General features: G+C 57.8%; 2 protein-coding genes across 8 annotated transcripts; one reads left to right on the plus strand and one right to left on the minus strand.

Moving 5' to 3' along the window:
• The first annotated feature begins 1,292 nt into the window (after positions 1-1,292).
• On the plus strand, positions 1,293-11,773 carry PRR7 (proline rich 7, synaptic). 3 transcript variants are annotated; one of them, XM_060416366.1, is made up of 3 exons: positions 1,293-1,439; positions 2,771-10,066; positions 10,278-11,773. In XM_060416366.1, the coding sequence occupies exons 2-3, from the start codon at positions 9,655-9,657 to the stop codon at positions 10,673-10,675; spliced, it is 810 nt and encodes a 269-aa protein (XP_060272349.1). In that variant the 5' UTR covers positions 1,293-1,439; positions 2,771-9,654; the 3' UTR covers positions 10,676-11,773. The 3 variants fall into 3 exon arrangements, with proteins under 3 accessions (XP_060272349.1, XP_027825826.1, XP_060272348.1); XM_027970025.3 differs by having other exon boundaries at positions 9,410-10,066; XM_060416365.1 differs by lacking the exon at positions 1,293-1,439 and having other exon boundaries at positions 1,504-10,066.
• On the minus strand, positions 11,117-25,305 carry DBN1 (drebrin 1). Of its 5 annotated transcripts, none has more exons than XM_027970021.2 (15): positions 25,108-25,305; positions 20,525-20,580; positions 19,824-19,936; positions 19,595-19,669; positions 19,367-19,513; positions 19,138-19,215; positions 18,756-18,907; positions 18,607-18,670; positions 15,203-15,262; positions 14,990-15,113; positions 14,118-14,255; positions 13,608-13,778; positions 12,574-13,256; positions 12,169-12,271; positions 11,117-12,000 (listed from the first exon to the last, which is right to left on the minus strand). In XM_027970021.2, exons 1-15 carry the CDS (start codon positions 25,191-25,193, stop codon positions 11,930-11,932), a joined length of 2,121 nt encoding a protein of 706 aa, XP_027825822.2. In that variant the 5' UTR covers positions 25,194-25,305; the 3' UTR covers positions 11,117-11,929. The 5 variants fall into 5 exon arrangements, with proteins under 5 accessions (XP_027825822.2, XP_042106304.1, XP_027825824.2 ...); XM_042250370.2 differs by lacking the exon at positions 25,108-25,305 and adding an exon at positions 23,819-24,023; XM_027970023.2 differs by lacking the exon at positions 14,118-14,255.
• Between the last annotated feature and the right edge of the window lie 280 nt (positions 25,306-25,585).

Here is a 25,585-nt window from a genome sequence, read left to right on the forward strand (position 1 = left end):
TACCTGAAAATGATGCAAACAGAAGAAAGCTGAGTGGAGAGAACAGATAAATGCCTCATTGCATTGCTAGAACACCTGGAACCAATTGTGACCATAGCTTAAAATCCCCTGGACATTCCAGTTACAGGGGAACTTACATACACAAATAGGCCTCAAGCCCATTTGTTTTGAGGTTTTGTCACTTGCAACCCAAAATGTTCTGGCCAACATAAGAGTAGAGGATGTTTTTTGGAAGACCACCCTAAGTGTGGAGGAGAATTTGGACTGGAAACAAAGAACCCAGTTAAGAGGCTGGTGGACAGTCAGGATCAGACTCAGCCTAGGCAGTGGAGGCCCTGACTCTCAGCTCTGTTCCCTGAAGATGAACAGAGTCTTGAACAGAGTCCCTGGAGGCCAGGTGTACAGATCTAGCATGAGGTACTCTGTGTGCTACTTCTTACTAGACATGTGGTAGTGTGTGCTGGGAACACAGTGGGGAGGGCTGTGAGTTGGGTTGTTGTTCAGCTGCTAAGTTGTGTCTGACTCTGCAACCCCGTGGACTGCAGCATGCCAGGCTTCCTTGTCCTTCATCATCTCCCTGAGTTTGCTGAAACTCGTGTCCATTGAGTCAGTGATGCCATCAACCTCTTGTCCTCTGTTGTCCCCTTCCCCTGCCTTCAATCTTTCCCAGCATCAGGGTCTTTTTCAATGAGTCAGTTCTTCGCATCAGGTGGCCAAAGTATTGGAGCTTCAGCTTCAGCATCAGTCCTTCCAATGAATATTCAGGCTTGATTCACTGGAAGGACTGATGTGAGTTCGGAGTGGACCATATATTTGTAAGCTGGAGATTCAGTGGGGTGCCTGCCTGGTCCAACTCTTGCCCAATGCGTGTGGTGTGTGCAGTGCCTGTCAGGATGTGACCGGGGCCAGGACATGTGTGTGTGAGGGTTCTCCATCTCAGCTGTGTGTGTGTAGCTGAGTGTGTGTCAGGGTTTTCCATCTCAGCTGCTTGTCTCAGCATACGGTGTGTTCGGCGGACGACGGCCTGCACGGAGTCTGCCAGCATGTGCCAGGTCCGGACAGCCTGTTGCCAGTTGTGTCTTGTGGTGTCAGCATTCCCTGTGCAGGGTGAGCCTGGCGCCCTTCCTGCTGAGTCTCGGATGCGGCAGGTGGGTTTCAGGTCCTCCGCCTTTCGCGCCCGGGACAGCCTCCTCGGCAGCGAGTGACTGGGGGTGGGGGCACTCTGCTGGCTGCCGCGCGCGCGCACGCCGGACTCGGTACGCGCCGTGTACGCGCCCGTGCGCGCGCCCCGCGGCTCCAGCCCAGCGCTCGGAGCCGCCTTCGCTGCCACAGTCAGCTCCCTGGGGCCGCCGCCTCCCCCGGGTCTGGGGCTCTATCCGCGGGGCCCGCGCCGCTCGCCCTGAGCCAGGAGGACGAGCTCAAGGAGGATGCCTGGGCCCGTGAGTACCGCGGCGGCGGGCCGATCGGGTTTGGAGCGCGGGCAAAGGATGGTCCCGGGGCTGAGCCCCTCCCCGCGGGCGGCTCCGCTCCCTGGCCCAGGGTCGCCGCCTCGGACCCCCGCCTCGGCCAGCCCCTCCCCCAGCCCACAGCGGAGGGAGGCAGGGAGGGAGGGGAGAGGGAGGGCGCCAGTGAGCCGAGGAGCGGGGCGAGAGCCGCCGCCGGTTCGCTTGGAAACGGTTGCCACAGCAACGGGGTTGCGCTCCCCGGCAACGCGGCTGCAGGGCGGCGACGCCCCCTCCCCCACCTCACGAGGGGCCGCATCCCAGGGGAGCAGCGAGAGGGGGACTCTGCCTCTCGCGGTGGGGGTAACTTCGCCCCTCTGGCCTTGTCAGGATGTGCCTGCCTCCACAGCCGTCGAGGGTGGAGGTGGGGGGCGATCGGCCCCGTGGGCACGAGCTGGCTCCCACGTGGCTACAATCGTCGCAGCAGGGCTCCTAGGGTGGCAGCAAACGTGGGGGCGGCCCAGCCACTGGTCCTGCCATGGGAGGAGGAGGCAAGGGTCCGGGGTCCGTACCCCGCCACACCAATCCACCATCCCCTCCCCAACCCCCCGCCTCCCACCTCACCCTACTGCACCCACCACCAGCGAAATGGCCTGCCACGAGTTGGGTGCTTCAGAGGCGACGGTCCCTACCAGGGGAGAGGAAACACGCTCACCTCCCTCCTCCTCATGGCCAGAGCATGTGCCAAACGGTAGCTTGGGCCCACGGTGGGTCTCCCTGCTCCTCTTCTCAAGCCACATTCTCCAGGGAGGGGTAGGAGCAGTGTGGGCAGGAGCAAAGGACACAGCTGATCCAGGGAAGCTGAAGCCCAGGCCAAATGGGAGCACCCAGCCCATTGTCTGGATCACAAGTGTCCCTTTCTTGTCTGAGCACAAAGCCCAGACTGTGCTGGGTGGCATGCAGGTTGGCCAGCAGGCAGGCCAGCGCCACATGGAGATGCCCTGTCCTCCAGGGGAGCTCCTCTGAGGGCAGAATGGCTGCTGAGTCAGAGGAAATGACCTCTGGCTCCCCTCCCAATCTCCCCTCCGTGGGCAGCTTGCTGGGGGAGAGAAAGGGCCCTCCTGCCAGCTCTCCCAGGCCTGACTCAGCAGATGCCAGCCCCGACTGCAGGCCTTGGACCCAATATCCCAGTGATCACAACCACCCTGGGGTCTCCTTTCCCATCCAGGGAGGTGTCCTGGGTGTCACAGGTGACCATTAGCTAGGCATTTGAGGCAAAGGTGCCCTGAGATGGGTGGTGTCCTAAGTCAGGCCTGAATCTCCCACAGGCAGAAGTGCCTTTGGAATTACTCACAGGCTCCTTTCATTCTGTTCCTGCTTTGTCGGAGACCTGTGTTAAGCGCTCTGCATCCATGATCTCCTTAGTCCTTACAACATTGTGCAAGGTAAGTTTATGATCCCCACTTTAGAGATGATGACTCCAAGGCTCAGGGAAGTGAAGTGACTTGTCCAAGGCTGAGCAACCAGTAAGTGGTGGAGCTAGTTTTCCAGTGTTCGTTTCTCTGCTGGCATGGCCCCTCTCTGCTGTGGTATTGCTTCATACATCTCTTGTGACCCAGGCAGAAAAGAACTGTAGAGCCTTCTAGAAGGGCTTTATTAACCTTCTTTCACATTCCTCCAGTGAGGATATTCCCTATGTTTTAGGTCTTGGTACCCCTTTCCTTTTTCCGGCAATAGCAGCCAGATTCTTGCTCCTCCAGATGCTCTATAGGACCAGCTACTGCCAGGCTGCCTCCTTCCCTCCCTCCCTCTAGTAGAAGTTGAGCAGTGAGGGCTACCTCAGTCCCCTGGAAATCCCTGAGGCTCCATTCCTTGGTTTGTGGGCTCTGTGGCCTGGTCAGCTTGTAACCTTGGTGGTAGCAGAAGGAATTTAGCAATAATAGGCCCATGCACTGCTGGGCCCTGTGGGTGCTCAGTCTAGCTCAGGGGTTGGAAACCCAAATGGCTCCAGGGCCCAGGTGGACTAGGGCACTAATCAGCTGCAGTCCACGTCACCATGTGAGAATGTGGATTTGGTATGACCAAGTTGTCCAATTTTCAAGGTGAACCAGAAATCCAGACATTTATGATAAAGTCTCCTGGTTTTTAAATGTTGACAACTAAGCATAATATTTTTTAAAAAAATGATTATGAGTCAACAAACCATGTCCATGAACAGTGTCCAGCCTGAGTCACAAGGCTGAGACCTCTGACGCATGGGAAGGTGATGGCAGTTTTTGCTGGACTACCTCTAGGCTTGTGTAGATGTGGCACCATGGCCAGTTAACACATTTGAACCTCTTAAGGCTGCAAGGTGCTGGCAGTTTCATTTATCAAGTGCAGCTCTGTATGCTGGTCTTGAAGTATTTTCACATCCCACATCAATTCTGCTCCTCCCTTGGCACTGCCAGGCTGGTCTCATCATTTCTGTCTTATAGGTGAAGAAAATTCAGTTCAGGCATGGGAATAGCTGGGATGGCTTTACACAGCTGGGCAGAAGGAGGATTTGAACCCAGGGCTCCCTGCTTGGTGTTCTGTGTGTTCACCAGGCAGCCCCTCAAAGAAGGGTATAATCCCCTCTGCTTTCCCCCTACTCCCCAACCCCGAGCTGTAGCCACCTCCCTTGGAGGGGCAGATCTGAGTAGACACCAACCCACTAGGGCCCCCATCTCTTGTCCCATTTGCAGTTTCCCGAGCTCCAGGTTCCTGGCCTGGTGCCAAGGCTGGATCACAGAGATGCTGCCTGCAGGTGAAGGTGTCAAGCCAGTACCTTGGCCTCACTGGGAATAACGTTCTGGCCAGCTCCATGCCTGGCCGATGGTGGCAGCTGGGATGGTTCCTGTCACTTCTTTCTGGTTTCAGTTCATTTGTCTTGGTGTGAGAGGAGTATAACAATGTCACCAGTGCTTCCCTGAAATGACCTTCCTGCCAGGTTCTACAGTTCCCTGGATTTCATAAGCCCACAGGCTACGTGGGCCTGAAGTGGCCCCAGCTCCCTGCCTGTAGAGTGGGGATGACAGCAACTCCCTCCTGCCTTGGAGAAGGAAATGGCAACTGACTCCAGTATTCTTGCCTGGAAAATCCCATGGACAAAGGAGCCTGGCGGGCTACAGTCCATGGGGTCACAAAGAGTCAGACAGGACTGAAGCAACTTAGCATGCACGCACGCAACCTTTACCTCCCAAGGTATGTAGTGGTAAAGAATCTGCCTGCCAATGCAGGAGACTCGGATTTGATCCCTGGCCCAGGAAAGATCCCCTGGAGTGGGAAATGGCTACCCACTTTAGTATTCTTGCCAGGAAAATTCTATGGACAGAGGAAAGTTAAGTGGACAGAGGCTGCAGTCCATGGGGTTGCAAAGAGTCAGACACGACTGAGTGACTGAGCACCCTCCTGCCTGAGGCAATGAATGTAAAGAGGTTAGCAGGGGACTTGGCATATGCAGGGAGGGCACGCAGGACAGGTGAGTGGTCGCCTTTCCTACCCCACCCTCATTCTATACACCACACTCTCCTCCCTCTCTCCTCTATCCCCTGGCCTGAATTCCTATTCCTTCACAGGACTAGCAGCTCTGGCCTCATGTCCAGGACTTCCCCTTGTGACCCAGAGCCCCTTGCCTCTTTCTACCTCAGAGCCCTTGGTACATGTCTTAATCTCCTGTAGACTTTTCCATTTATTCGTGTAGATGTATGTATCCTCAGCTTGTTTATAAACCTCCCTGTGAGGGCTGAGAGCTGGTGATAGCATGGTTATCAGTGATGTTTTGGTGAATGGGCAGCATGTCCCAGGAATGAACTGGATGCAGACCTAGCTCTTGAGATGTTCCTTGTCAGACAGGTAAAAGACCAAACAGATAACTGAACACCTCCAGTTACTCCTTCAACAAGTGGTTTTTGAGCTACCATATCCCACATGATGAAGACAGACGTAGCCCTCGTGTTAAACACAGGGACCACAGAACAGTGTAATCAATATCACTGGACTTCTCAGCCATCCCTGGGGGGTGAGGGAGCTGGAAGCTGACACATCCAGGGAGGTGACAGGTGAGACCAAGAGGCTGAGGATCAAGTGCTGGGGCGAGAGCAGTGCAGCTGTGTTGCAGGTGGGTTCATAGAAGGCCTGGGGGAAACAGGCAGTGTGGAGAACGGCAGGCCAAGCAGGAGCACTGTAGGGAAGCAGAAAAAGTGGTGGCAATGGTAATGGAACCTCAGGTGAGAGAGGACAGTGGCTTGGCCAAGCCAGCAGTGACAGGGGGACAAAAGGGAGTGGACAGATGAAGACACCCAACAGTGAAAACAACAGGACTTGGCAGATGGTGTAAATGGTGGGCTCTTTGCGGAGATAAAAGACCCAGCAGCAGATCTTTGGGGTCTAAGGTTAGGGTGATGGAATTCTTTATGCAGAGGAACAGTGTGGGAGGTACACACAGCAGTGTGCCAGGCCCCAGAGACCATTAATCTGTCTGAGCAAAGTGTTCTCATCTGTCAAATGGGCAGAATGCTCACCCAGTTTATAAGGTGACTGAGAGGAAACTCTGCAGCATCCAGCCCTGGGGCACACACCTCTGTACCCCCCAGCTCTGAAGCTGTGGGCAGCAGTGCTCATGTTTGGGGGTGTCTCTAAGCCCTTTGCCTGGATTAGCTCACTATTCTCCACTGATGAGGAAACTGACACAACGTGGCACCCCCCGCCCCCCAGGCTCACTCTCATCCCCCCGCCGTGCTCCCAGTGAGAGTACGGCCTAAGAAAACCCTACAAAGCAATATACTCAGAAACCCCACAAAGAAATCAAGGTGGAATCCTGAAAAATGTCTAAATAACCCACAAGAAGGTAAGTAAAGACAATGAGGAGGAAACAAACAGAAAGCAAATCATAAAACGCAGACTGAAGGATGAGCCTGGCTGAAGGCTCTGCTCCCAGCACACAGTCGGAGTTGGGGATTTACTAAGGACCAGGCATGTGTCTGCAGGGGATGGAGAAGGTGAGCTGCTGTGAGCAACAGGCAGAGGGTCTGCATCTGAAGGGCTTCCCAGACCCACCAGGAGCATGCACAAGGCATGAAGGGATAAAGGAATAACCCTTTGGAAAGGCTTTGAGAAACCTGGCTTAGGAAAAGCCCTTGGAAAAGTCTGAATGAATCCCTTGACATTTATATAGTGGGCACCTACTGTGAATTAGATGAGATGTTACTGTGCAACTCCCTCTAGACCAGGAGGGACGTTCAGGCAGGATTCCTGCCGTCTGGGCCTGCTGGACCACCAGGATGAAGCAGCAGCCCGAGGCATCTGTCATTGCTCCCCTCCACACTGGGCACTGGAGTCAGTGTGAGGTCAGAGGGCCAGCTCAGCTGAGACTGTACGCAGACTTTCTCTCTCAGAACCACAGCAGCCAAGTCTGTAAAATTCAGCGATAGTTCTGTCACCTGGCTGGTATTTAACTAAATAGAAGTAAAAATACCCGCCAAGGCCTGCCTACTGTGTGTCAGGGCCTTGTTCTATGCCTCTTTTACGATCTTACACGATCATACGTGATGATCACGTCTTACATGATCTTCAGCACCACCTTCTCGCTGGGGGTCATATTCATTTGATAGATAGGCGACAGTGGCACCCAGCAGGTCTTGGGTTTGGCCTGTCTGTCCCCCTAATGCCCAATGAGCTGAGCTAGACCCCCTCAGGGCACAGTCCCTGTCCTTTGTTCCTTATTAACCCTAGAGCTGCCATTCCACCTCTCCTTCACCCTATAGCCTTTTCCCACTCTTGAACTGAGGGCTGGTTGGCAGAACTACAAGTTTTGGTGAGAAGGTACAAGAAGGTGCATTTTGACTACAGGCTGGCCAGCCTGGCCAGTGTCTCCACAGGTACCAAATCTCCTGTACTGAGTGCTCACACATACTTATTTACATTTCACTCATCATTTAGGGGAAAGTGTTTCAACACAGACTTTGGATTCAGAGTCAGGCTAAATCCTAGCTATAGCTGTGTGACCTCGGGCAAGTCATTTCCTTTTCTAAGCCTGTCTCATCCATCAGATGGGCATGACCCCCACAGTAGGAAGGTGGTATTGATTATGTAAGATTATTCTGCATGGAAGAAGTCTAAAATGAGGCTAAACACAGCAGACAGTCCTTGGCATGTATTTCTAATTCAGCTAAACTCCATCACCTCCAGCCCCAGAAGTGCTTCTGTGACCCAGAGCTGTTCCTGCCCTGCAAGCCAAGGAGGCACCTAGTTAGTGCCAGCTTCCTCAGAGCATTCCTGAAAATTCCTGTGGGCTCAGGAAAAGGAGAACAGATCTAATTAACCCCCAATGACTGGCAGCATCCTGTTTTTATCTGGGCTTCGTCACCATGGCAGCCTCATGGTGGGGTTGTGAAGGGGGCGGGTGGAGCTATTGTTCCTGCCGTCGTCTGTTCTGGAAAGGAGGCCCAGGAGAAAGGGACTGGCACGGGCACCAAGGGGCACATGGCACAAAGCAGCCATGGAGTCAGACAGGAGCCATCTGGGGAGAAGGGTGGGGTATAATGGGCGGCCTGGCTCCCCCCCGCCCACACACCGCCCCGGTTTGCCCTCAGACCAGTCTAAGTTTAATGTGGGGTCCTCAGCTTGGGGCTTAGGCCCACTGTGACACCCAGAGCTGAATACATGTGTGCCTTCGCTGGGCATGCTGAGGATGGGGGGCGGGGAGTCCAAAGAGACCCACAAAATAGCTCAGGAGGCAGTGCTCTTAACACCCCAGGCTAGGGTTTTGTGGCCAGTCTTGGATTCAAATTATGGAACCATCACCGGCCATCCACACAGCTCCTAATTGTGTAAAACCTGTAAAACAGGAATTATTCGTTACCCCAAAAGGCTACTTTATGTGAAACGCCTTGGATGTGAGGCATTCAAGAAGAGCTCATTCCTGTTCTGAGGCGGTGGTGAACAGTTGCCTGCCACTGTCCCTCCAAAGTCAGGGCTCCCCTCCTGCATACCTCTTACAGTGCGAGGTTCCCCTCTCAACCCTGGCTGTGGAGAGGAGGTGGAACTGGAAGTGCCCATCTGGAGTGATGTGGGCCCAGGCGGTACCGATTACTTGAGCTAGTTTTCCTACCCTCTGCAGAGAGGGAAAGGAATTGGGGGAAGGGACATGGCGGCCTAGAGCTAGAAGGGCAGGGCCAAGTCGGGCTGCGCATGGGTAGGAGGCTCGGGAAGTGGAGACGGAGATGGGATTCAGCGAGCGGAGGCGCTTAGAGAAAAGGAAAAGAGGGAACGGCCCACGCTCGGCGGCATGTTCGGCTCAGACAAAGACAAGCTGGTAGCACGCAGTAGGCACTAAGAACCGTCTGCCTGATCCCCCCTACAAGAGCTGAGACAACCAGGAGGCCGCGGTGCAGGCCGGAATGTTCCAAGCTCTGGGCAGCCAGGTTTGGGAGCGGGAACAAGGTCTAGGACGCCAGACGTTGCCAGGTGCGTATGCACAGGCTGAAGCTGGGCCCCGGCGGGTTGCTCGTGGGGCCTAGGAGGTGAACCACCTTTTCCGCGCCGCAAAGCAATCGCGCAGTGGCTCCCCTTCCGCGCCCTGGGTGCCTGCCTATGGGCAGACTGAAGCCCTTTCGGAGCTGGGGTATCCTGCACCCGCGAGATGCGAATGGCGAATCTCTCAGGAACACTGAAGCCGAACCTGGCCTTCGCGCGCCCCCTGCTGACCAGCCTGGAATCACCTCGGATGGGAGGCGGCGGCTGCGGCGGCCCGGTCTCAGATACGGGAAAGCCCTACCGGGGAAACCTCGGGCGTGACGTCATCCCTGGTGACATCACCGGGCCCCCGCGGAATGCGGGGGTTCCGCAGAGGAGGCTTCCCCGGGATTGCGCAGGGCACCCGCGAGAGCAGGGAAGTCGTCGGGGGCTGTAGCGTTCCTTCACCGCGCCCTGTGTCTGTCCTACAGGTTCCACGCGGTCCCGGGTGAGGCCCGCCAGCGCGCCTGCCGGCGCCATGGGAAGGAACCGGAGTCGCTGCTGCTGCTGCTCCCCGCCGGCGCGCGCACGACTTGAGCCCAGCTGCGGGCAGCCCCCGGCCGCGGGTCCTCGAGTGACGCTGGCGGCGTCTGGGAGCTTGGCGCGGGCCCGGGGCCACGTCGAGGAACCCATTGTCCAGTGAAGCAGCCGAGGACCCGCCGCCCGCGCCGCCGCCATGGTTATGTCCCAGGGCACCTACACGTTCCTCACGTGCTTTGCCGGTTTCTGGCTCATCTGGGGTCTCATCGTCCTACTCTGCTGCTTTTGCAGCTTCCTGCGCCGCCGCCTCAAACGGCGCCAGGAGGAGCGGCTGCGTGAGCAGAACCTGCGCGCCCTTGAGCTGGAGCCCCTTGAGCTTGAGGGCAGCCTGGCAGGGAGCCCCCCGGGCCTGGCGCCCCCGCCACCCCCTCACCGCGGCCGTCTTGAGGCGCCGGCGCACGCCCACCAGCACGTGCACGTGCACCCGCTGCTGCACCACGGGCCCGCGCAGCCACACGCGCACCCGCACGCACACCACCACGCGCTTCCGCACCCGCCGCCGCCGCACCTATCCGTGCCGCCCCGGCCCTGGAGCTACCCCCGCCAAGGTAAGTACCGCGTGCGCCAGGGGGCGGCCGGGCTCACTAGGGTGGGCGAGGCCTCGGCAGTGGGAGGGCTCGCTGCTGTCCCGCGGGGCTTCTACGGGACAGTCTCTCCAGCGAACCTAGGAAGAGGGAGCGGGCTGGGTCTGGGGTTGGCCGAGGCTTCTGCGGGAGGCTGAGTTGGCCTCACACCCGTGGATTACTTCCCACTCCACAGCGGAATCGGACATGTCCAAGCCACCGTGCTACGAAGAAGCGGTGATGATGGCCGAGCCGCCGCCGCCCTACAGCGAGGTGCTCACGGACACGCGCGGCCTCTACCGCAAGATCGTCACGCCCTTTCTGAGCCGCCGCGACAGCGCGGAGAAACAGGAGCAGCCGCCGCCCAGCTACAAGCCGCTCTTCTTAGACCGGGGCTACACGTCGGCTCTGCATCTGCCAAGTGCCCCACGGCCCGCGCCGCCCTGCCCTGCGCTCTGTCTGCAGGCGGACCGCGGCCGCCGGGTCTTCCCCAGCTGGACCGACTCAGAGCTCAGCAGCCGAGAGCCACTGGAGCACGGAGCTTGGCGCCTGCCGGTCTCCATCCCCTTGTTCGGGAGGACTACAGCCGTATAGAGGGCGCCCGGCGTCCCGAGCCCCACCCGCGGACTCCTGGCCTGATTGCGGGGCTTTTTAAATGCTTCTCTTGGACTGCGGGGGGTGTGGGGGTGGGGCGGGAGGGAGGGATTTCTTACCCCGTTTGTTACATTTTGAGGATAATAAAGGTGTGTGATCTGGTTTGGTACAAGCGGAGGGGGCACCCACTGCTTGCGGCCAAGGTTCTGGTGGCCAGGTGTGGCCGGCCTCATCGGCCCCAAACTAACAAGCTGTAGAGCTAAAGCTGAGGTCAGCCTGCTCCAAACCTTTGGTTGGTTCCCCGAAGAGCCTCATACCCCCACTTTCCTTGGGGCCTTAGTGAGGGCGCCCTCTTAGCTTTGAAGGTAGTAAGAGTTGGGAATGGGATCGGGGCAGGCAGCCCACCACAGATCAGCCCCTGGAGGCCCGGAGCAGCAGGCCTGAAGGGATCTGGATTTCTTTATTAACAGACATGAGCACGACCTGTTACAGAAGTTTGTGCTTTCCAAAAAACAGTTACTGAACGTGAAAAAGGAACCCAAGCAAAGAGGGAGGAGTTGGAGAGGGGCCACCCATAGCCCTGACCTGAATCACGCCTAGGGCCTCCAGCCTGGGACCTGCCCAGCAGGAGGGGGCAGGAAAGGGCCGGGAAGCTGAGAGGCCCCAGCTAGGCCTGCTTCTCTTCCTTTGGGCCAGGTGGGGAAGGGTCAAGAGAAGGGTGGGGAGGGGTGTCCCAGGGAGCCAGAGCCCACGAGCCATTTATTGCCATGTTTTAAAATTCGTGCAAAATATCTGAAGCCCTGGACAGAGAATACAAAGTGATATTTTTTCCAAGAAACAGAAAACTAGGAAAAGAGGTGGGGGGAACATTTTCCCACCAGAACTTCCCCCCCCCCACGCCAGGCCCCAAGCAAGGTGAGGCCTCCACCCCGGCCAGGTGAGTGAGCAGGGAGGACTAAGAGCTACAATCTGGACCGGGTGGGAAGGGGGTGGCATTTGCAACAGCGTCTCAACTACCAACGGGAGGAAAACCAGTCAACTGTACAAGTCTCCTATCAACTTTAAAAAAAAAAAAGAAAAGCTGTAAAAGAAGGGCCCTGTGGGTAGGGATGCGGCCAAGTTCCCAGCCAGGGCCAGAATCCAGAGTGGGTGCCAGGCGGAGCTGCTGCGAGTGCAGGCACTGTGGACCATCTGGCCAGAGACGGGGGCAGGTGGGCGGCCTTGGCGAGGGCAGCCTAAGAGCAGGCACCACTGCTAGTCACCACCCTCGAAGCCCTCCTCCTCTTCCGGTACTGGGTCTGCATCCCAACAGGTGATGTCGATTTCTATGATGTGGGGAAGGGAAGGGAGTTAGGATGGCTCAGCAGATCGTGCCTGTATCCATCCCAAACCCAGCGAGCTGTCCCAGCTGTGTATGGGGGAAGGACTGCCTGGCCACACTTGAACGCAGCACCCCCACCCGAACTCCTCTCCATCATCCATCCCAGCACTACCTGGAGGCTTGTTGTAGAACACAGGAGGCGGAGCCTTTGCACATAGCTCTTCCGATTGGACAAACTCCTCCTCCTGTGATTGGCTGAAGTACCCCTCACTGGCCTGAAGGAGAAAAGCTCCAAGTCACTGGGCCCCACCCAGCAGGACTAGGGCTGACCTACCAGGCCTGAGCTCGTTTCCCCAGCAACCAGTGAGTCCATCAGTGGTTGCCAGGGAAACACAGATGGCTACCCTGGGAATAAAAGCAGAGCTGGCCCATGGAGGGGAAATGAAACAGCTTCCCCCCAACAATGTGGGCCACAGAGAAAGGGGGCAGGGTATTGTTGCAAGCCTGAGGAACCAAGGGTCAGCCCCCTGCTCCAGCCCTGACTACTTCCCCTCCCATCAGGTAGCCCCAGCCCCACCTGGGTCCCCTCCTTCTGGGTGGTCTCGCCATTGGTCAGCAGGTGGGGCTCTGGTTCCAGCTCTGGCTCCAGCTTCTGATCCAGCTCTTCTAGAGCTGAGGGCAGAGTTGGAGCCTGGGGGGCAGCCAGGGGCTCCCCTTCTACTTCCTCCCCTGGGTCACAGAAGGTGGCTGGCGGCTCAGGCAGCTCATCAAAACTGAGAAGATTGGCACTGCCTTCTCCTGCTGGCAGCAGTGGCTCCTGAGCCACCTCATCCAGCAGGGGCACCTCTGCCAGCATGACTTCGGCACCTGAAGGTGGTGTGGGGGCCTGAGGCTCAGCCTGGGGTGCAGAGGCCCCTTCCCCATTGCCTGGCCAAAGGTCAATGAGGCTGGCAGCGGCAGGGGTGACGGTGTTAGCAACAGCAGTATCAGCAGCGGCAGTGTCGGTTTCAATGGCATCAGCTGCTGGGCTGTCGGCTGCAGAGGCTCCAGCCATGGCAGGCTCTAGAGAGGCAGCCAGGTCTGCCTGCTCTGTAGATGCCATGAACATCAAGTCCTCCTCCATGGGGCTGCCTTGGCCCTCGGGAGGCTCCGAGGCCTGAGGGGACTCCTCCAGGGGGCCAGCTCTGGCCTGAGGGGCTGCTGCTCTGGCTTCCTTGCTGGTCTCTTCACTATCCAGGCTGAGGCTGGGCTCCTGGGTCTCTGCTGAAGCAAAGACAGAGGAGACGTGTGATCAGCTTCCAGGAAAGGATGCAGGCCCTGGGCAGCCACCAGACAGTATCCTGCTTACCCACTGATGAGTTCAGAAAAGAAGGCCTCCACTAAGACTTCCATGAAGACTGCCTTCTAACGCCCACTGGCCCCTGCTGCCCCTTTACCCGCAGTCTTTAAACTGCTCAGCAGCCCTGGAAGGAAGGCCGTCCCCACTCCAGGGAGACCCTGAGGTCCAGAGAAGGCAGGTCTGACCAGCGCTTGTCCCTGCCCCAGCCACTTTCAGGGCCATAAAGGGGCCACTTGGAGTTCCCAGTCCAGGGGCTAGGGACCCTCACATACCTTGGGCTGCTGGGGGTGGCGGCGGCAGTGGTGGAGGCTGCGAGGACGTGACCTCATCCAGGGCCCGCTCGATCTGCTCAGCAACAGGGGTGGAGGCCGTGCTGGAGTCAGAGGGGCTCCGGGCAGGGAGAGGGGTAGGTATCATCCTCCGGTGGCTGTCCAGGTGGCTGCCTGTGGGACAGAAAACCCCAAGCTGATCAGTGAGGGCCAAGGAGCCAGATAGAAACAGGACTGTCCAACTTGGGGCCTGGCCAGCCCCTCCTCTCTGGAGTCTGGGTGGGGGCTGGGAGCTCCCCAGGCCCCCCAGGGGCTAGACCACAGCTCTAGACCTTGCAAGCCAGGCCCCCGGAGGGCCAGTGCCCCTTCAGGGCCAGGGGAAAGAAGCAGGCAGTACCTGCTCTGGGGATAAACACCAGAGATCAGTGGATCAGGCTGGGGGAGGGCAGGGGGGCTGCTGGGAAGCGGGGCCCTCCGTACCCCCTCCCGCAGAGGCCTGGGACTGCTACCTACATGGGAGGGAGGAAGAGAGGTTTGGGGTGCGGTGACAGGTGATATAGGGAAAGGGAGTCCGTGGAGGGGAGGAAGAGGAAGAGGAGGAGGAGGAAGGCCCACTGTCCGATGCCTTTATGAAAGGGCAGTACGGACGACCTGCCAAGAGAGACAGACAGAGAGAGAGACAGAGGACAAGAGAGGGTCAGTCTCCCCCACCCCCATCCTGAGGCCTCACCCACCCCCAGGCTGGCCCTGGATGTCCAAGCTGCCTTCAGCCAGGGCGCACATTCAGCCAAGCGGGACCAGAGCCTCAGGCCATCAGACCACTGCCACCAGCACCAGCCACACATAGCAAAGAGCCTGATACATCACGATGCGGCCAGCCTCCCAGAGTCTGGGCAGCCCAAGCCCAGGAACAGCCTGCCCCACCCCTAGAGCCCTAGCACTTGAGCCAAGCACACAGAAGGGGCAAGCAGGCCAGCAGACAGGGAGCAGAAAGGTGCTTCAAGGAGAGGTGGAAGCCATACAGGGAGAATCCAAACACGGAACCTGGAGTACAGCTCCAGGCTGCTCAATCTCAGGACAGGACGAGGCCCCACTCCCCATGCACCTACAGTTCTTCAGATAAGACAAGCTCAGTCCCAGGAGGGCCGCTCACTGCAGCCAGGGGGTTCCCTCAGCCCCAGATGGCCTCTAGCACCACCCACTGCTCAGACCAGGCCCTGCTCAAGCCCTTCTCGGCCCTGCCACCTGGAGGCGGTGGGTGGAAGCACATGTGATGCTTGGCCTTGCCTTCTCCAAGGGGCCCTCGGGCAAGGAAGATCCCAAAGAGGCTCAAGACCAAAACCTGAGGAGTGGGGGTTGGGTAAGGGTGTGGGAGCTGGGACTACCTGGTCGGTGGTTGAAGGGTGAGGGCACATCGCAGCTGCCTGCGGAGGCCGAAGCGACTCTTTCCTGCTGCTTAAAGAACTCCCGTGGATTATCAGGTCGCTGGGCAATAATGGCTGCTGCCTCCTGGGGGCACATGGACAGTCAGGCCAGGCGGGGCCTGATTGAGGCACCCAGGCCAAACTCAGATGCCTGGTCCCCCCTACAGTGCTCACCTCTACCTCTGACTCTGACTTCTTCATCTGGGTCTCTTCCTCCTCATCCCGCTGGTCACCCTGGAAACCAAAGGGATGGTGTTCTGAGCACCCCGCCCCCACAGGAGCTCTGGGCTTTCTTACAGCCCACTTCTTTCACTACCAAAAACCACTTTCACGACCCAGTCCCACAGCACCTTCTATCTGCAAGGTCCTCAGCTGCCTCATCTCCAGTCCAGACAGGCCCCTGGGCACCCAGGGCCATCCAGGAACACCCCCACCTTTGTAGCTAACTTTTCTCGAACCTCTTAACCCAGTACCTGGCTAGCCACACCCCCATCCGTGCAGCCTGAATCTTGGTATCATGATTGAGGCTTCACTAGTCCCCTGCCTCCTTGCTCTTTCCCTCTATTTCTTTCTCTATAGACCCTGAAATTATCTTTTCAAAACATTAATTAATTGCCATCACTTAAAAATCATGAATCTGCCTGCAATGCAGGAGACCTCTGTTCAATCCCTAGGTCGGGAAGATCCCCTGGAGAAGGAAATGGCAACCCACTCCAGTAGTCTTGCCTGGAGAATTTCATGAACAAAGGAACCTGGCAGGCTTCAGTCCGCGGGGAAGCAAACAGTCGGACATGACTGAGTAACTATTACTCACTCACTCAAAAACCAAGTTTCTTACTGAAATCAGGCTCTTCAGTTTCTTTTGAAAATGCCAACAGCCCTGGCAACACAGGCCTGTGTGCCCCAAAGCAGCTTTCAACTAGAGTTGCAGTGCAGCAGCCTCAGTTTGCCACAGTCCCCACCACTCCCTACTACCCTTCACTTGCTGTTTTGGGACTGCAGCCCCAGGAGTAAAGATAGGTGTGAGTCCTTGGTTGGGCCTCCCCTCTCCCTGCCTGATCCAGCCCATCATCTCTCCCAACATTCCCCTCCTGCCCTGACTCCCACACCCCCTGTGAAATGCAGACATCAAGCCCTCAGCACAATGGAGTTGTAGGTCCTGTAACATGTGTACAACTTCCCAACTCTCTGCCTTGGCAGAGGAAATGAATCTCTCTCCCCATGTGCCTGACCCCCACCCTGGGTCCAGCTCTTCCTGCTTCCGGCCTCAGCTTCGGCACAGCCTCCTGGGGAAGGGGCCCTTGGCCCATTCAGGTCATTTCCTTCCCTGGGCCCCCATGAGGTGTTCCAGCCATACACCGATCACACTGTGTCATAATTTCCTGTTTCTGGATCATCTCCCCACCCTCTGTGGGTGACACAGGATGAAAACTTATGTATGTGGGTGAGTGGTCAGCCTGACGTTCAGTGGTACCTGTTTCCTCAGTTGACCTCACCACGCCAAAAGCCTCAAGAGGGTTGTCACCCTAACCACCACTTCTTGTCTCCCAGAATGAAGTCTAAACTCCTCTTCTGACCTCGCTCTCTCCTCCCAAATTTCCAAGGGACTCCAGTCAAGCTCTGTCTTTCCTCAAAACATACATCCCAGCAGCCTCTGCTGCTATGCCACCCCTGCCTAGTGCCACAGGACTAGGTTCCTCAGCCTCATTCAAAAAAAAGCACCAGAGGCAGCTTACCACAAAAACCTTAACTACCAATACTGTGAGAAGCACGGAAACAAATCAGAGTTGGGGGTAGGAGAGACATCACCACAGTAACCGGAAAGGTCAATGGTGCTGCTGTGCTTCAGCACCTTCAGATAAATAAACTCCTAGTATCCCAGGCAAAAACGGAACCCACATAAGGAAGGCAATTTTTATCAGAAGGGAGAAAGCAGAGTACCTTGTAAGTCAAAAGAAAGCATTTTACGGTTGTAAATTCCAAAGTTTCTTGCGGGAGACCTTCCTCAGGGGACCTGAAGTTGCAAGGTCACCACAGTGACCTGTTAAAATACCTACTGTCACTGTCACAGGAACCATACTTGGAGGGCCAGATGAGACTATAAAATAATGGTGTAACACTGTAAATCTTTGCCTGGAACACTGGTAACTGGTGAAGATAAGCGATCAAGTCAAGCTTCACTAAACTATTGTTTCAACTTTTGTGTGCACGTGTATGTGAGATTTTCCATTAGTTTTTTTTCCCAAAAGACTTTGCTCTGAATGGATCAACAAAATCTGGTATACATATACTATGGAATACTAATAGTTTTCAAAAGGAAAGACATTCTGACACATAGATGAAGCCTGAAGATGCTATGCTAAGTGAAATAAGCCAGTCATAAATGGTAAAATAACTGCGTGATTCCCCTCATACGAGGTACTTAGTCACATCACAGACACAGAAAGCAGTTGCCAGGGGCTGAGAAAGGTGACGATGGGGAGTTAGTGCTTAACGGATTCGAGGTTCAGTATGGGAGGATGAAGAAAATTCTGGAGACAAACAGAGGTGACAGCTGTACAAAATAAATACACTTAACGCCATGGAACGATACACTTAAAAATGGAAAAGATGGTACCTTTTATGTTATATACCTTTTGCTGCAGTTAATTCATCAGCTAATTGTATAAGAGCCTTGCTCATCTTGCTCTCCACCATATTTCCAACACCAGCACGTGGCAGGTAGCAAGAGTTTGCTGAATGAATGACTTTGGAGCTTACTACCCACACATTCTTTCCACCCTCTAGAGGCTAATGAGTGGAATGATCTATAACAGCCATTAATGCCAGTGCCTGAAGGACTGTCCTGCCACCTCCCTCCCAGCCTCCTGTGGGTGTGAGTTTGAAGTCTGCTTGAGTCCCCATGGCCCAACAGCTACCCACCAGTCTCAGTCCAGACGACTACTGCCTACCTCCTGTCCCAAACTGTACCATGCTCAGCAATTAATGATCTTTGCTATTTCTCAAACGTAAAATTCAATTCAAAGCATGAAGATCTGTCTCCACTGTGGTTGTGAAAGGGTCAATCCATGATGATCCTAGGGCCATCCCAATGTTTGGAGGGTCACCCAAGTACCCCTGGAATTAATGCCTGCCCTAAAGGAGACACTACACATACTTGTATACAGATGTTCAGAGCACCAGCCCAGATTCTTTCAGTGGCTCTATAGCATTACTACAATGGGGACCAGGCCTCAAGTCCCATTAAGTACAGGAAGCATGGCTAATGTACCTTGAGCCCCTCAAGTCCTGCTGGAAGTAGGCAGGAGGAGCCTGGTCGATGAGGGTTTGGGTCAACATAGATTTTCTCTTTTAGTCTAAACTTCTCCAAAGAGATCTCTTCCCACAGCCAGGGGACAGAACCCCACATGATCAGGGGTCAGGCCTGACATGGCAGGACATCCCATGCTGATGCAAGGGTACCCTGAATGCACAGCACTGTCCCCAAGACTCTGACTATCCCCCAAGGGACCCAGTAGTAACTCAGGGACCATCCCCACTTCCCTGACCAGGAAAGAAACTGTGGACTAAGAACTTACAAAGATAGATTGCTCCTTCAACCGCCTCTTGGCCTCCTCAGCCTCTAAAGTCTGTTGTTTCCTCCTGGAATGAAAGTTGCAGGCGAGCCCTTAGGACTGGCCGACGTGGGGCCGTGGAGGTGGGGGTGGGGGTGGAGCTGGGGTCACACCTGTGTTCCTCAATCTGCTGCTCTCGCTCCCGATATCGGCGCTCCCGCTCCTCCTGCTCCTGCCGCTCCTGCTCCATCCGCTCTTGCTCAAATCTGAGTCTCTCATCCAGGGCCTTCTTCCGCTCCTCCTCCTTCCTCAGTTCTTCCTCCTTCTGCAGCCCCCCAGTGCCAAGGCAGTGCAGGCCCTGAGCTTGTGGCCCGGCCCACCCCACCCACATCCCTGACCCAGGCTTCTGTGAATTCAGGGGCTTTCAGTGTGGGGAGCACATGGGACAGGCCCTGCTGTTGAAGGGAGGGACTTTAGGAGAGGAGCCAGAGCAGCCCTGTGGGGTCAAGACAGGGAGGAGCCACCCAGCCAGCAGGCCAGGGTCGGGGTCTGCACCTTGGCCTGCTCCCAGAACTGCTCGCGGTTAAGCCGCTTCATCTCCACAGCGGCATCAGTCTTCTGATAGGTGGTGCCCTGCAGAGTTCAAGGGGCCTGGTGTGAGTGCAGCCCACAGGCCAAGTGCTGGGGAGCACCCCTCTGCCCCCCCCACAAAACACTGAGGACCGAGAGGGGACTGGCCAGTGGAGCGCCAGGCAGGGCCAGCCCACCAGAGGTGCACACTGACCACCGGCTCTGCATTCTCGTCCTCACGGAGCCGTAGTCGGTGCAGCACAGGGCTGGAGAGCCGCGCCAGCCCATTGGAGAGCCGCTGCCCAATGGCGCCTGCATCGATGTCCTCCACGCTACTGGCATTCACGATCACGTCGACGCCCTGCCGTAGGAAGAAGGCAGGTTCAGGCAGCCAGTCCCCGTGCCTGTCGCCAACCCCCGCAAGCCCTGACCCCACACGCACCTGGAAGAACTCGGCCACCTTAGCCACATGGCTGGCACAAGCACATTTGCGGGCATCAGGTACATCCTCACCAACCTGCAAAGTCACAGCAAAGGAGATAGGGAAAGGACAAGAGTTAGGGGCAGGCTGAGGCCTGGAGCTCTCTTCCCACAGCATCAGTGAGTGGAGAGGGCTGAAGGAGAACAGTTCTGGGGCCCTCAGCTCCCCTCCCCAGCCCACCAGTGCATACCCAGTTGATGAGCACGTATTTCGGCAGAGCGGCCTGGGAGTCCTTGACACTGCAGAAGCCATACATCACCCTCTGGTTCTCAAAGTGGCCGGAGAGCTCCTGCAAGCCCCCATCTGGGGGAATCAGGAGGGTTGTCAGGCCCAATCTCCTGAACCCCTCCCCCACAAAGGGCCTGGAATCCAAAGCAAGGACTCCTCTCATGGGCTCTGCAGACACCCCCAGAGATCTACAAGTCCCACAGTTCTGTGCTGGTGTGAAAGAGACAGCAGGCAGGTACGAGTTTTGCCTTTTAATCCCCCAGGACCTTGGAGAACTGAGGATGTGTTCTTCACACATCAAGTCTCACGCGGTGCTAGCACCCACTGAGGTAAATTAAAACCTTTTTGGGCTCTGGAGAAAGTGGGGTGATCCGGGCCATCCCTGTCAGGTCCCTTCCCACCTAGCTGTGTGACTCTGGGCAAGTCACACTCCTTCTCTGAGGCTCGGTCTTTTCATAATCAAACAGGAAACCAGTCTCCCTCCCTCCCCACCCTAGGGATCTTAGGGATGATTGCAGGAAGGACACTTGCCAGACAAATAATGGTCTGCTGGACGCAGGCAAGCAAGCCTAGAAGTGGCCTGGAGCCAGACGGGTGGGGAAGAAAACAACCCAACTGGAGGAGGGGGCGGGAGGAAGACAAAGGAATGGCTGGAATTCTTACCTCCTGATGCTGCAAGCTTGAGGTCATCTGAGCCATCCTCATAAGTGTACAGAGCCCTGGGGAGAGGGAGGGGTGGCTCGAAGAACTGTCAGGGCCCAGGCAGCCAATTTTGGGTGGAGATGGCTCTGGGAGGGTAGGAGGGACACAGAGGGGGCAGGACAGGAGGGGGGATTCCAGCCTAGCACTTAAGCCTTATCACCATGACAACAGAGCTAAGCACCATTTCAGGCTGGAACTCAGTGGGGGACAGTTTAGGATTTGATGGAGGGAGGCTCGGATCAGGTGGAAAGCAGGCAATGGGGAAGGAATTGCTGGCCAGTGGCTCGCTTTCAGTAAGTCAGTGTGCTGTGTCCTCGGAGCCCTGGCCCTAGCAGCCTGCAACCCAGCCAGTGGTGTGAGATGGAGATTCCAAGGCGACGGGTTCCTTGGTTACCGTTCCCTGGCTACAGCTCCTCATCCCCCATTGGTGGTTGCCAGGAACCTACCTGGCGCGTGCCTCGGTACCCACTGCCCCCTCCCCGCACAACAGGGGGGGCAGGGAGAGAGAACCTGGCGCTGTTCAGCTCTGGGCATCCCCCTGGTAACCACGGCAACCCAGCAATTGGCACGCGACTGGCCCACCCAGCTGCATTCTCCTGAACACAAAGGACCCTGGGGACACACCCTCATCCTCAACCTCAGACTCTCTGAAATGGGATGAGGTCACCATGGCCACTCTTGCCTGGACTCTGGCCTTTGGGCGGTGGCGCTTTCTTGGCCTTCCAGACCTAGGCTGCCTCTGCCCTAGCTGAGGTTCTCGTCTCCGGGGACTGCTGGCCTTTCCTTCCCTCTCAGCTCCGGCAGAGAGCTGACCCAGCGGCCTTCCTCCTCCCTAGCTTTTTCTCCACAGGTAGGAGTGGCTCAACATCCATTTTACACAAGAGAAGAGAGAAATGTCTCCTTCCCGGGACCCACTTGGAGGAAGACCAGCTTGGGGCCAGGAAGAAAGGCCGGAGGGGCAAGGAGGCTCAGCCCCTCCTTCAAGCTCCCTTTCCCTGACCGCCAAGGCAGGGTGCTGGGAGGAGACCAGCGAGATGCAGAAGAGAAAGCGAGCTAGGAGAGGAGGCAGAAACGGAAGACAAGGGAAGGGAGGGACGCGAAGGGATGGAGAGAAAATGAAGGCGCGGGGAGGGGAAAGGGGTGGGAAGGAAAGAGGGAGGAGGGAAGAGGGCGAGAGGGAGAAGAGGGCGGGAGAGAGGGAGGTGGGAGGAGGCCGGAAGGCCTGGTCCAGGCCCAGCCCCATGAGGTCAGCACAAGTCACTGCCAAATGGGCCCCAGCCCCTCCCTGCTTCTCAGGATCCCTTCCCTCCTAAAAGGGACACAGGTGGGCTGTGGGGCCAGAAACTCCCCGTCCAACTGTTGCCTGGGCCCCAACCCTGGCAGCTGCCTTCTCCACACAGCTGTCCCACCACCTGTCTGGCTGCCCTAAGCTGCCACTGCGAACAAAAGGCCCTCAGAGACGAAGGATCTGCCCCTTTGCATCCTGCAGCTGGGAAACTGAGGCAGGACTCCACGACTCTGGTTCCCAGACACTGCACTAGCCATCAAGTCACACTTCCCCGGCGTGACCTGTCAGACTCTCCCAGGCTCTCTGTGGCTCTTCCCAAGAACAAGTGTCCTCCCCTTCCATTCTTTACTCCTTGTCTACCCACCTTCAGTCACCTTTCTGTGCTGCAGCCCTGGCCCTTACCTGGTGAAAACCATAGCTAAGTTCAAAGATTTCAGCAGGCCTTCATCCCTGAGCTCCACCCGACCTGCCTTTCCAGCCAGACCTCCATATCCAAACCATACACTTGGATCACACTGGATGGGTCCCTGATGTCCAGCACAGTTCTGGGCATTTCCCACCCTAGGGCCTTTGCATATGAGTCTCCCTTCACAGGAAGGCCAAATCTGCTTCTCCATCCCATGTCCACCCCTGACTGAAATCCCTCAGGGACCCAATGCCAGCTCCCCAGGAAGCCTTGCCCTGCACCTCCCTCCCCAGGGTGCTTACCACACCCCAGCAAGGATGGGAAGAGGCATCTGAAGCTGCCTGGGATCTCACTAGACCTGTGCTTTGGGTGGGTTGGAGCTGGTGAAACCGAAAGGGGGTGGGAGGGAGGGAGGCAGGAATCTCCACCTCCAACCCCTGGAGATAGACACTGTTCCAAACCGTAAGCTTCGTGAAGGTGGGACATTTAACTCAGACTTTCAAGACAGCACAGAGCAGCTCTAGTTGGTATTTGCCATCTAAAAACCATCTCAGCCAGAGAAAGTGGACCGGGGTGAGTGGAAGATGGAATGTAGCAGATCCAGGAAGATTCTGGGTTGAGCTGAGGATGGGGGCTGCAGGGTAGGTGGATTCCTCAGGACAATTACACTCTCAGGATATCAGAACTGGAAGGGCCTTGAGCATCCCGGGTATGGCAGAGCCCAACTCCCTCTCCTGCTTGTCAACAGGAGCAGGGACTCGTGTGGTCATACAGTGAGTCAGGTCACGTCCAGGGTAACACCAGTTCTCACTACATAATCTGCCTTTCCATGGTCCCCTGCTCCCAGCCTCAGGCAGCAGTCTACTCCAGAGTAAGCCACCTGGGTGTGACCTCCCCGACCCTTACTCCCTACTCAGAGGAGGGCAGTGCCAAGCCCCCTTTTGCCCAGATGGTGATTTTATCCAGCACACCCTCCTCCAGCCTCAGTGCAGGGTCTGCTCCTGAGTCTGGAGACCCCACTGTACTCTGGCTCTGTGCTGGGTGCTAGGGGCCCTCATGTCCCTGAAGACTCTCACATTCTTTCTACCAAATGTTTATCTGGGCCCTTGGGAGTGAGCAAATGTGTGTATGTGCGAGGGTGCGTGTGTACATCTGTGAGTGTACCACACACAACCCAGATCGGGGCGGGGGGTGGGGGGTGACGCACGCCAGTGATGAATAATAACTCGCTTGAGCCACATGGATGCTGCTGGGTGGTGGGAGCCCAGGCCTCCGCTGAGCAGGATGCGGGCCAGCAGTGGTTGTGGGAGCTCCGCTTTTTGGAAGGTGGGGGGAAATGGGGTGGAGATAGGCAGCACCCCCAGACTGAAGAGCATTCTGAGGTGGGTTGCGCCTCTCTCCAGGCACGGCCCATATCCCATGGCCGGCTCCTCCACCAGGCCAAGCCAGCCACTTGCCCTCAACTCCTCCCATGATCTCAGCCCCCCTGGGACAGGGCTGGGACAGAGGGTGGGCTGCTTGCCTGCTTAGCCCATCTTGGCCTCTCCTGTGACTGACCCGCAAGACACGAGCGCTTGCTTGTCTCCCTCGTCCATGCCTCCAGGCCTGGCTGCCCGCCAGTGCTGCAGTACTGTGGCATGGATGCCTGGCCATCTTGTCCCCTCCTCCAGCCCCCAGGTCAGTGTCTTCCCAGCATGAGGGTGAGGCCAGCCCAAGTGTGGTCCCTCAGATCTTCCTTCACTTTGTGTTTCCTGCTTGCCAAGGGGAGAAAAGGCCTAGGGAAGAGAATGGGCACTTGCCCCAGGAGAAGAGTATTCCAGGGAGATGACGGTTCCTGAATGGGGCAGCATGGACCCCCTTGGCTTTTCTGCCACTCTGGGGACTCCGGCCCCAGAGCAGGTGGTCCGTCCCCACCCACCACCTAGGGGGAGACAACAGCTGGGGAGGGGAGAGAGGGCAGCCCAGCTCCTCCCCATCCCCGCAGTAGCTGAGAGCCCCTTGCCACTGGGCCACCAGGCCAGGGGCTCCGTGGATCTCCTCACCCCCTCATTCTTCTCAGAAAACTCCCTCCACTCTCTCCACAATGGTCCGCCTGGGGGCTCCCTCCCAGGGACCCCACTTGGCACTCTGGACAAGCAGTTCAGTTCCTTTGGCACGTCCCAGCCTGGGTGCCTAGTCCCTGCACCCAGGGACTAGGGGAGAAGACTCAGCCCTGCCTCCTCGACCCCCAAGGGGCACAGGAGGCACTTGGCGGCGGTGGCCGTGTGGCAGTGAACGTCTTTCCATCACACCCCAACTCGGAGAGGCCCCCCGGTGGGCGGGGCGCCCCGGCCCCAGCCCGCTCCGCTCCGCTCCTCCCCCGCCCTAGCTTTTCCTTTGTGCGGTGGCCGGCTGGGCTGGGCCGGGTAGACAGCTCTGGATCTGCCGGTTCGGTCCCCGCCCGCTCGAAGGTGTCGAAGGTGCCCTTGGCCTCCCGGTGCACACCTGTCCCACCCCGGGGCCCAAGGCGAAGAGGAGGGGGTGGAGGAGCAGTTCTGCAAGGCCAGGAAGCCCCAGGCCACACATCTGGACCCGGCGTCTCTCCAGCCTGCGTCCAGCCACCAGCGTTCCCACCGCGCGGCTGGGGCCGCCTCCGGGTGCTTGGGGACCGCGGGTGCCCCGCCTGGCCCGGCCCGGCCCCTCCCCCGGCGCGCACAAAGGCAGCTCCTCCCTGGCCCTCGCGGGCCGCTGCAGCATTTCGGGGTCTCCTCCTCCCTCCTGGCTACGGGGCGGCGGGGCCGGGTGGAAACAAAGGCGCGGCGGCGGCGGCGCGGGGACAAAGGGGCTGAGGGGCGGGGGCGGGGGGCTCACCAGTCGGCCGCGCTCTCCTCCCGAATCACCTCTTCGTACGCCGCCAGCAGCTCCAGGCGGTGGCCACTGAAGCTCACGCCGGCCATGCTGCGGGCCGGACCGAGGCCGAACGGACAGACGCACGGACGGACGGACGGAGAAGGAGGGAGGGAAAGACGGAGTCGCCGCGCCGCCGCCTCGGAGCCTCTGCAGCGTTGCAAGCCGAGCGAGCCAGCGGCCGGGGGAGGGGAGCCGGCCGGCGGGGGGCGGGGGGCGCTGGCTCCGCCCGGCTAGCTCCCTCCGCGCGCTCGGTCCTAGCGCCGCCCCGGCCCGGCCCTGGGGGAGGCCCGCCCCCCCTTCCCGGCCTGCCCCGGGGCGCCCTCACGCCCCTCGCCCCCAGCCCATGCGCGCCGCGCCCAGGCGGCTCTACCACTCGGCACCCAGGGGCCGTTCTTCCCACGTCCCAGTTCTCCCATGTGGGGTCCCCAGCCACAAACCT

The sequence above is a fragment of the Ovis aries genome, chromosome 5 (genome assembly GCF_016772045.2).
Source record: "Ovis aries strain OAR_USU_Benz2616 breed Rambouillet chromosome 5, ARS-UI_Ramb_v3.0, whole genome shotgun sequence".
Taxonomy (NCBI): Eukaryota; Metazoa; Chordata; class Mammalia; order Artiodactyla; family Bovidae; genus Ovis; species Ovis aries.

Bases quoted from the DNA above. Each gene is read 5' to 3' on its own strand.
- DBN1 (XM_042250370.2), bottom strand. From the start codon at position 23,910: ATGGCCAGGCATCCATGCCACAGTACTGCAGCACTGGCGGGCAGCCAG. The intron at 19,937-20,524 runs GTAAGAATTCCA...TGATTCCCCCAG, and splicing joins CAAGCTTGCAGCATCAGGAG to ATGGGGGCTTGCAGGAGCTC. The intron at 18,671-18,755 runs GTGTGACCCCAG...CTTTCATTCCAG, and splicing joins CAGCAGATTGAGGAACACAG to GAGGAAACAACAGACTTTAG.
- PRR7 (XM_060416366.1), top strand. From the start codon at position 9,655: ATGGTTATGTCCCAGGGCACCTACACGTTCCTCACGTGCTTTGCCGGT. The intron at 10,067-10,277 runs GTAAGTACCGCG...CCCACTCCACAG, and splicing joins CTGGAGCTACCCCCGCCAAG to CGGAATCGGACATGTCCAAG.